A 10,784-nucleotide genomic window follows, 5' to 3' on the forward strand; every position below is an offset into this window, starting at 1 on the left:
GACCATAAAATCAATGCTGAAAACAGAAAACAGCAACTGTGACAGATGCAGGTAAAGAGAAATGAGGAAATTCTGACTGGAGATTTTGTCAGAATGATTTTGATGGAGACCAACTGCTTCAATGTCGACAGCTTCAGAAAGAAGTTTTTCTGCTTCTTTGTTGTTCCCTTTTTTCATTAGACATTTCCCCAAACATTTCAATGCTGTACAAATCAAGACACATTGATACACACACATGCTGATTTGACATTATAGAACATTTAGACATACAAAAAGCTGTCTGAGGATGTTTCTCATGGAGTGAATGTCTGTAGATGTCAAGAGACTCTCTCAAGTATTGTTCACTCTCATCCAAGTTTCCTACTTCCAATAAACACTCTCCCAGTTGACCAACAGCTGAGAACAACAACAACTCGTAACCAACACATGACAATTATGACTGATTTATACTGCAGTATCAACATGTGCAAATGATAATCAGCATGTCAAGCTCACAATTCACATAAAGTTGATGTCAAAAGAAAGACAAGTAACTAACCACTAGCCACATCAGGATGTTCATGATGGAGACTTGATTTATACATCCTGACACAGTCGGTCATCAGCTTGATTGATTCACTTACTTCACCTTGTAGGTCCAGACAGTTAGCAAGTGAGAATTGAACTGAAGAAGATAAACAATGATGATATTATGGACAGCACATTGTCAATGTGAGGTGAGTAGAGTTGTTTTAGTAAGAAGAGTGAGACGTCTTACAATTGTATCAGAGAATGAACACATACCACTTGCAAGATCAGGATGATCTTTTGTGTGAGCAGATTTTATGATCTCAAGTGAATGTCTCAATAATCTTTCTGCTTCAGACAGTTTCTTTTGTTTCATAAAACAGTCACCAAGCATCTTCATAGCTAAAATAAGAATAAAGGTGAGAATTAAGACACAACAACTTTTCTTGGTAATCGAGTTGCAAGACAACAATCAATGTCTAATATATTTCAATGCAGTAGTGAGAGATGAGTTCTTTCTCACACAACATGCAACCACTGTTCCAGTCTGTCCATCATAACTGATTAAACGAGACCTTTCTACAGCACATACCCTGCACACTAACATTGTTGTGTAGCTGTAGAAATGTGCACAGTGTAAGTATGCACAATAACACCAGCAGTCAACAGCAGGTGTGCTTAATAAACATGTTTCGTAATAAGCTACAACTTGAACACCTTGTGTGCCATGTCCAGCACTCTTTAGCAAGAAAGCTACTTTTCTCCTATTTCCATCAGTTTGTTGATGATTACAACTTACATAACACCTACATTTCAAGAGCTCACAATTTTTAGTGACAGCTAGACACAGACAGGCAAACAGACAGACAAACAGACAGACAGACAAACACACAGACAAATAGACAAACAGACAGACAAAGAGACAGGCAAACAGACAGACAAACAAAACAAACAGACAAACACATAAATGGACCTATATACATAAATACATACAAACAGACAGACAACCAATCACTCTACCAGCTAGCAAATGCACAGGATGTAACAATTAAGTAATACACAACCACGAGCTCTAATGCATTAAACGTCCCTTTTGTCTGTTACTTACACATTATCATTATGTCAGTATTCTTGTATCCCATCATGCACCACTTGAACAGAATTTGCCTTTCACTTTACATGTGCTTTGTCTGACACACTGACACAGACCAGACGGATAGAAAATAGAGAGAAATCATGGTCAACAAAGACAGATAGCAAAACCAAAAACTGAAGAGATCAACATACACTACACACTCAAATAAATTCATGCAGTAAGGCAGTGGCGTAGCCATGCTGTTCTTGGGGGGTCAGTACCCCAAAAGTCATGGGCGTGGTTGCTCATCTATTTTTGCAGTCTAATAGAGTGATTTCATGTACATTATGACACAGTACGGTAATGATACGTTGTTAGTTTGTAAATCTATACGTATATACAGTTGGCAGTGCCGGGTGTACATGTGAAAAATTATTTTCATCTATGGTACGAATTAAACAAAACTTCGATCAACAATGACAGAGGAGAGGTTGACAAACTTGGCATTGCTGTTAATTTAGAAAGAACAGTCGAAGGCAATTGACAAAGAGACTGTTATTGACAGGCTTGCGGCAGTAGACCAAGGCCACAGACTACGTCTTAAGTACAGTCTCATATCACTTATCCGACCCCCTTGGGACCCGACCCTCGTTGGATAAGTGAAAATGTTGGATAACTGAAGCTGTTATGAACTCAACTATTGTTCATATTATATAGCATTTTTCCACATTAGATGTACATGTACACTGAATGTAGATGTGAATTTAAACGAACCAAATGCCTTATTGATCTAGAGATAAAAATTATACATGATTGATTGTAAATTTATATGTATGTACAGTAATATGCAGCATGCGTCATTGTCATATTATCTGAAGAATTAAATTTCTAGCCAGCTCGTTAAACTGTATTTCATTCAATTGTGTGATCCATGCATGAATTTGCATTGCCATCATAATGTTATTCATCTCTTCTTGAGGAACTCATCAATTCGAGGCTGGACAAGTGCAGACGCTCGCTTCTTCACAGCTTGACACAACAATGCGTTTATTATGAGGGAGAAGTCAGACTTTAGATAAATACAGATTGCATGACGCATAAAGACCGTGCACTGGGTAACCGAACATTCTAAAACTGATCGCTGAGCGATATAATTCCACGAGTGGACCTTGCAGCGTTCCTGAATGAACCAAGTGAAAACAACCCTGTCCAATTCTGGAAAGTCAGAATCCCGCATCGTGCTACGTTTCTTCCTGCAGTCTCCGCTGTCAAGCTGTGCTTGAAATGCCTTCAACTTCTCCTCCAACTTCAGAATGTCATGCACTGCCAGACGACCAAATCCAAACTCTTCAGCGATGTGCCGGTGCGAAAAGCCCTTCTCCCTACAAAGCTGACAAATTCCAGCTTCTGCTCAATGTTGAGCACAAGTCTCTTGCACTTCGCTGCCTTTCGAGTAGCCATTGCTACGCACAAAGAGAAGACGCTTGAACTCACTCTCAAACTTGTTTCAAGTAACAACTGACCTGCACGTGGATGTACATGTACGTGTACACACATGCGCAGCTGACCAGCCACGTGATCATCCATGTGACAAGCTCCTGTTGGATATCCAACGTGTCGGATAAGTGAGAGTCAGATAACTGACACGCGACTGTATATAATGTCAGAGCACGAAATAAGGTCTGAAGGAGCACTGGACATGATGTCCTGTCACCTTCATATTCAGCGGGACATAGGAGCCGCTTGGTCGGACATCCAAATTTGAAAATAGTTTCTTTCAAAGATTTTAAGAAAAATGTTCTAATCAATTAATTAAACGTTGTTAAAGAAAGTACACCCTTGAAGCAGCTGGCAAGAATTCTGTTCAATTGTTGCAGTCCAAATGATGATACTGCATCACAAATGCTGTCTATTGAAAGGAGATTACCATATTATATTATAGGCTGACTCTATTGTCTCTGAAATAGACTCAACTGTATCCATACTCTGGAGCTTTGACTTCGATGATCTTCTTTGCTTGTCACACCACCACAGTTGTATTGCGTTGTTATTGTACTAGCTGCCTTGCTGAGGGTCTGAGACAACAAGGAGGCCAACGACAGGGATTTGTCTGTAGCTCTCTGCATTTTAGCCCGCCTAACGAAGTCATCAAAGTAAATGAAGAATGCTGTCGTAGCTCACCAGTGACAAGGGGTCTCAATTCCCCATGGTGTCGCTTGTCACCATGACTAGGAAGGCTGGCAGCTCTAAAAAGACAGTTCCCGTCAGCTCCAACAGCAAGCGGTACCAAACTGGGGTATTCGCCGTCCAAGTACGAGACAGCCAGCTTTTCGACTGGATAGTGATTGACGTCCAGTACAGGAAATGGAATTATCTTGTCAGGATTCTGTTACCTGCATTCCGGCTTCTCAGTTTACGAGCCACATCGCTGAACTCCACAGTCTTACCTACACTGTAGTATGCAATCGAAATCAGGATAAGGACAAGTGTCGATCAGGATCAGAATACGTTCAAACAGCAGCTTGCACAAGGTGTTGAACGTGCCGTTATGTAGTGACCACGTGTGTGGCATGTGATAGTGGCATGCGTGGGTTGGTCCTTTAATTAATGTACAAGTGTTCGTGCAAAGGGGACGATCACTTTGTGCCTCTTGCTAAAATTTTACCAGACATACATGTCCGATGACATCTACCAAAGATCGGACAAATTGGCGTTTTGACCGGTAAATGTCCGATCGATGTCCGGCCGTTATTTTGCGATCTGTAATGTCGTAATCAAAATTGCAATTGGCAAATTTAAGTAATACTATATGTCTAATATAGACAGTAGCTTGCGAGTTGATAAAAATAAATGTACATTTTAAACAAAAATTGATATTAATTTTGAACAAATTAATATTAACCTCCAAAATTTTGCTCTGACTACGCTACTGAATAAGGCCAATGGCTGTGTTCACACTAGGGTTTAGAACTGGGTTTGCTACTGCTTAGCATAACCAATTAGAATACATCAGGTCAGCTTACGACAGAAATGTGGGTTAGAGCAGGGCTAGCCTAGCCCTTCCAAAATGTAGGGTTAGTGTAGACTCGTACCCAGTCCTCCTCCTACTCCTCCTCCTCACGCTCCACGTGTTTTGGCACGTGCGTTTTGTTCCACTCACCAGGAGAACAAAAAGCACGTGCCAAAACACGTGGAGCGCGCAAGGAGGAGGACTGGGTATGAGTCTAGGGTTAGCGCTGGGTTTACCGCTTGTCAAAACATTCCAGTTTCTTCATATTGCGTATTACAGCAATGGATCAAAGAAGATTGCTCTACTTTGTGTTTGTCTGGCAGTTTTTTCTTGAGCAAATCGAATCCGCAGCACGACTTGCGGAATTCTATAGTGAAAGAGGTTGTCACATCCATAGATTCAGGCAACTGCTGCTGTTCTATCACACGCATGTAGTCTCTACACCTAGAGAAGGCACTTGAAGATGGAAAGCGGTCGGAAGATGTTCAATTCTTGTGCGGGAATTGAGTAGCGTAGCTCGAGTACATGATACAATCAGTTGCAGCCTGCTAGAGTTCACACAGCCTATTATGACTAATTAGAGGCAACTGGACGAGCTCAAGCTCAACATGTGAGAACACACCTACCTTGCGCATGATAGCACAGCAGGGTGTTATGATTAATTAGCAGGAGTTTGCTAACCCAAGTGTGAACACGGTCATACAAACTACATATATAGTTTCGCGTCAGCGACCGCATCACTCGCTAACCATCCGCATCCCCTCCCCTAGACACCTGCGCATGCGCAAGCCACCATACTGTTACATGTCCAGCTGGTGCATCCACGTGGCAGCTGCCAACATCATGGTTCCGATGTGTGTTATAGTGTGTAGTCACTTTTAAACATATTAAAGCTGTGAGCTAGTGAAACCTACTGACTACATCCAATAACGTAAATTATGAGTAGAACAATGTGTTAACATTAAACAGATATCACGTACAAGTGTATAGGTACCGTCCGCACCTAAACTTAGGAAGAGGCTGACGCGAAGCTATATATGTAGTTTGTATGGCCTAATACACAAACTCTCACACATACACAAGCAGGGAGAGACACAAGAGAAAGACAGACAGACTGGTGGTAAGAGAAACATCATTTCCTCTTGTCAAATAAGTTGAAAATCTTTCAAAAACAACAATTTCTCACATATAACACTTACTCTTGGCCACCTCCACATCATTAGCTGGAAGGTGTTTCTGTCGTATTAACAAGCACTCCTCCAGTAATGATGTGGCATCAACATACTTGGATTGATAAAAGTAACAATGCCCCAGAGAAAACAAGGCTGTAAGTACAAATAAACAAAAGTCAGTCACACAGTAAATATACCATATACATACAAGTACACACTCCATCATATGTGACATACACCAACACATACTAGACAGTGACTTTCACTGACTCTCGGCTTCCTCTTTCAAGACATTTACCCCACATTCATTTGTCATGTTGGTGACACCAAACGCAGCAAGTACCTAACCGAGAGTTTTGTTGACGTGTTCTTACCGAGAGAAAATGGACCATAGGTCTACGTTTGGTGTGAATTGCAAACATCATGTAAACATTGCATATATAGGAAGCCTTTGCTCAATATCTGCATGTTTTTCACCACACATACTTACACTACTATTTTCTATGTAATAATCTACCCACATGAAGAACCGGCTGCTCAGCTAGTTACTGTGCAAATAAATGCAACTGACTAAATACGCATTCATCTCTTTAAAAACGTCAGTTGATCACAAACTTTCAGATGTCGAGTGTAATTAAGAGTCACACGGTTAGCAAATGCATTTTCAATCCTAATGATGATTGGTAATTAAGTGAAGTTAGTTGTTACCAGCAGACAGACAGATGGGCAGACAAGCAGGCGGGAGGGTAGACAGCAAAGCTAACTATGCAGGGTGCATGCTATTGGAATGATCTCACATGATGTCATTTCCACGTATGATCCTTGCCATCATTATCTAGTTATCATACATGACAAACGTTCATCTAAACTTCACTGCACCATTTAATCACTTTGAGTGATGTAGACTTAGTCTGTATGTATCATGCAGTCCAATTCACTATTAACTGGATTTTAGTCTAAAATCATAAACATAAAACAAACATTACAATACAACTCACTGTTAGGCAGTAAGAGATTATGTGTCTCAGGATGTTTTCTCATAACCGATAAAACATTTTCTAGAATTGCTTGTGCTTTCGTATATTCTCCATTAAGTCTGTATGTCTCCCCCAGATTATGAAGAACTAAACAGCAGAACAGAACCACAAACCCTGACTTTACAATTTCTGCAATATTTTCAATCAAAACAACATTCCTCACCTGACAGTCTCACTTCATCTGTTACTTCTAAGTGTTGTTCTGCCATTTGTCTAGCTCTATCACACATTTCAATTGCCTCCAGATAATGTCCTTCTTCTACAAGCTTCCATCCTTTCTCCTTAAGATCTATCAAATACAATCATTGTTACACTCAAACACATTCTGTTTCTCAGCAACATGTCAGACATATATGCACGCATGCACCCACCCACCCACCCAATCCTCACACAAACAGCTCATTTCTCCTCATTTCTCAACATTAACTAAAACATGATCATTTCCCATATTGCAATGCTTACCTCTGATCTCTTTCTTGATATCCATCTGTTAACAAAAAGTCTAAATGAAAACATAGAGTTGACAAAGTCTAGAGACAAACAATGCTATCCTTCTACCAATAATCTCACATTAATTAATTAAAACTCGTAATTAGAACATTTCACGGCTAACAATGCTTAAAAAAGTCCCGTATATTCACATCCCTAGTAGGGTATTCGCAGCTGCCATTTCAGTCACGTACCTTGCTGAGTCGCTGCGCGCGTTCAATGCGAGAACAGAACGCGAATCGAACGCAACACAAACGCTAAAACTACAAATACGCTGCGCAAACTGATCTCAATCAAAAGTAACCGTCGAGACGTCTCAACATTCAAACAAACGTGAGATTGAGTAGCAACGAAGGCGTCGCCTACACCGAAAAGGCGCAATTTCATCTATTCGTCCCTCACTCTGCCTCCTTCCTACTATTAAATTTGTTAAAATGACGTAGACATACTTGTAGTGCAAGTGATGCAGCAGGAAACGACGAACTGAACTGTGAACGACGACAGCAAGAGGGTTTGACCGGTCACGTGGGTGAGTTGACAAAACAAATCTGTATACCCGGATGTGCCAATTTTGCATATTAATTTTACAGAGTAACCTCTAGCTAGTATTTAGAACTTCCACCTATGAGATATCACAGAGTAAGAGTTGATGTGTAACTTGTTAAATAAATTTATAGATACCAACTGTAGAATGTGTGTGTGTGTGTGTGTGTGTGTGTGTGTGTGTGTGTGTGTGTGTGTGTGTGTGTGTGTGTGTGTGTGTGTGTGTAGATTATCAGGAACAATTATGAAGGTATGACGTCATGTTCAAGTGGAAATCAAACATCAAGTAAAGTGCACGAATCACTTTATTTTTTATTTATTTTTCGAATTCATATTAATTCACAACTCACACAGTAAAATGTTCCCTTTCCCGTATTTACTGCCTACAAACGCAATTGGTCAATTTTACTGTCCACCTGCCTTTTCGGGCTCTTTGTGTTCCTCCTGTTTGGGCTGCTCTGCATGTTCCTCTCTCTTTTCTTGCGTTTCCTGCTTCACCTCCGGTTCCTTCTGTTCTTGTTGTACTGGTGCTTCAGTTTTAGTTTCAGTCTGATGCTAAGACACACAGAAATGGTTACATCACAGACTCCTTGTATTGTGTGTATATAAGGATGGGTGTCCAGTTAGTCACTCGATTGTCTGCACCATCCATCTGTTTGCCTATTGCCTGGTCATATCTCTTGATGGTCTAAGTGTAGACTGTTTACAAAAATCTGCCTTTCTGCCTGTTTCCCTGCTTACCCACCCATTGGTGCAACTCCTTGCCCACGCACCCAACTGCTTGCCCACTCGTCCTCTGCTTTCTTACCCACCACCCACCCACCCGCTTGCCCGCCCACCCACCCGCTAGCCCGCCCACCCACCCGCTAGCCCGCCCACTCACCCGCTAGCCCGCCCACCCACCCGCTAGCCCGCCCACCCACCCGCTAGCCCGCCCACCCACCCGCTAGCCCGCCCACCCACCCGCTAGCCCGCCCACCCACCCGCTAGCCCGCCCACCCACCCGCTAGCCCGCCCACCCACCCGCTAGCCCGCCCACCCACCCGCTAGCCCGCCCACCCACCCGCTAGCCCGCCCACCCACCCGCTAGCCCGCCCACCCACCCGCTAGCCCGCCCACCCACCCGCTAGCCCGCCCACCCACCCGCTAGCCCGCCCACCCACCTGCTTGAACACTCACCCGCTTGAACACTCACCCGCTTGAACACTCACCCGCTTGAACACTCACCCACCTGCTTGCCCACTTAGCCACCCCTGCTTGCCCTTCCAACCCCTGCTTGTCCCTCTTAACCTCTACTCGTCTGTATAGCAATTGATGTTTTGTCATTTGTCTACTCCATCTCGATTATAACATTACCGGTTGATCTTCGGCTGGTTTCACTTCAATAGGCTGGTGTTGGGTGTCGACTGGATGCACCTCCTGTTGCTGTTGAACATCAGGTGGATGACTTGTCACATGTACAGTCTCTTGTTGTTCAATGTGTTGCTCTCCTTGCTGGGCATTGTGTCCTTCATCTCCTCGTAATTCACTCTTGTCTAACACACAAAGTGAATTTCAAGTCACAACATCAGAAGGACAATTTATGACGTCAATCATTCCCATTGAATTTCTTTGATACCTTCATGGTGTTCGCTTTTATTGTCTTCCTCCATTAAACGTCTGGATTCCTCATCCATGGACTCCATTTCTTCCTGCAGCATCCTTTCGTACTCGTCCATCTCTTCATCACTATAGAGGTCATCCTCATCAAGACCTTTCCAGCCTTCATCCTCACTGAACTGCTGTAGTTCGGTCGAATCCATGAATTCACTGAACGAAACGAGTCCGTCCTGATCTTTATCAACCTGTTCCGATTGAAAGATAAGAAACACGACATCTCAGTTGCTACATTACTACGATAGCTCAACATGTTCAAACATCAGAATTCTATTACATTCCAGTCACTCGGCCTCCACCCAACTGACTTACAAGGCTAACATTCCATACGAGCCACACGTTCGTCGCTTTAGTTTTTGGTATTTCTGACTAGATCAGATGATCAGCTAACACCCCAACTCTATTACAAACTCAGTACATGACCACAAATTCTTGCAGTGAACTAACATGGTCACTCAAAGATGCTCGAATAGTCTTCGCAGTCACAGAGTTTGTGACCCACAACAGCTCACAAAAGCATCCAATGTGTCCACCTACCTAAACTGTCAGTCTCAGCTCACCTCGTTCAAGATGTGTTCTCTCATTCGAGCTATTTCTTCTTGCATTTCTACTGTCTCATCGTCTCCATAGATCTTGGATACCTACCAAACACCAAACATCCATTCCAGACACATCCAACAACAAACCTTATTGTCTGTCACCTCATGAATAAACAAAGCTTCCAACTCAAACGTATCAAGGTATCCATCGTCACTTGTGTCTGTACACACAAACATCAAGAATGTAAATATTGTCTTGTTTGATGTGCTAGAAAGTGTGAATAACCGTGTAGTTGGAAGAAAGTTCTTGGATCGAAATCTTCTTTATCAAGACCATCTTCCTCTTCCCAGACTTCCTCAAACTGGGACTTGCTTCCCTACACGTGGAATCAACAACAACATTGAACATATGTGATTGGATATTGTGAACAGTATGTACAGCAATGAAATAGGAATATAGGCACACGCGTTGGGCACATGGATGGACAGACTAATGACAGACAGATAGACATACAGGTTGACAAAATGGCTGAATGCATGGACACACACATGCACGCACAATCACACACACACACAAACACACAGATTGACATACAGACAAACAGAATTACATATACTCAGTGTTCAGCCCAGGATTTCAGAAGTGGGCGTCGTTTTTTTTTGTTCGAATTGGGCGTGGCACTAGAGACTGTTTTAATTAATTGATTCTCACACATCAACTGTTCTAACACATAGTGACTGTTTCACTAGTACGAC

The 10,784-nt window shown here is 42.3% G+C and overlaps 2 protein-coding genes across 2 annotated transcripts in view; both read right to left on the reverse strand.

Moving 5' to 3' along the window:
* Positions 1-292: 292 nt before the first annotated feature.
* LOC134189145 (uncharacterized) lies at positions 293-7,824 on the reverse strand. Its single transcript, XM_062657387.1, has 7 exons — positions 7,740-7,824; positions 7,264-7,303; positions 6,965-7,090; positions 6,763-6,888; positions 5,792-5,917; positions 784-909; positions 293-664 (listed from the first exon to the last, which is right to left on the reverse strand). The coding sequence occupies exons 2-7, from the start codon at positions 7,286-7,288 to the stop codon at positions 534-536; spliced, it is 660 nt and encodes a 219-aa protein (XP_062513371.1). The 5' UTR covers positions 7,289-7,303; positions 7,740-7,824; the 3' UTR covers positions 293-533.
* A 309-nt stretch (positions 7,825-8,133) lies between these two features.
* The window catches only part of LOC134188988 (nucleobindin-2-like), a 6,679-nt gene continuing 4,028 nt past the window's right edge, over positions 8,134-10,784 (reverse strand). Inside the window, exons 4-9 of the mRNA XM_062657208.1 lie at positions 10,315-10,405; positions 10,191-10,249; positions 10,050-10,130; positions 9,452-9,677; positions 9,190-9,368; positions 8,134-8,388 (exon numbers count right to left, since the gene is read on the reverse strand). Coding sequence (XP_062513192.1) covers positions 8,239-8,388; positions 9,190-9,368; positions 9,452-9,677; positions 10,050-10,130; positions 10,191-10,249; positions 10,315-10,405 — 786 coding nt within the window. The 3' untranslated portion in view covers positions 8,134-8,238. The remainder of the gene's footprint in view (positions 8,389-9,189; positions 9,369-9,451; positions 9,678-10,049; positions 10,131-10,190; positions 10,250-10,314; positions 10,406-10,784) is intronic.

This window comes from Corticium candelabrum, chromosome 13, assembly GCF_963422355.1.
Source record: "Corticium candelabrum chromosome 13, ooCorCand1.1, whole genome shotgun sequence".
NCBI lineage: Eukaryota > Metazoa > Porifera > Homoscleromorpha > Homosclerophorida > Plakinidae > Corticium > Corticium candelabrum.

Coding starts and splice junctions, on each gene's coding strand:
- LOC134189145 (XM_062657387.1), bottom strand. CDS start 7,288: ATGGATATCAAGAAAGAGATCAGAG. Junction 6,889..6,964: donor AGATGAAGTGAGACTGTCAG/GTGAGGAATGTT, acceptor TCTGCTGTTTAG/TTCTTCATAATCTGGGGGAG. Junction 665..783: donor TCATCCTGATCTTGCAAGTG/GTATGTGTTCAT, acceptor TATCTTCTTCAG/TTCAATTCTCACTTGCTAAC.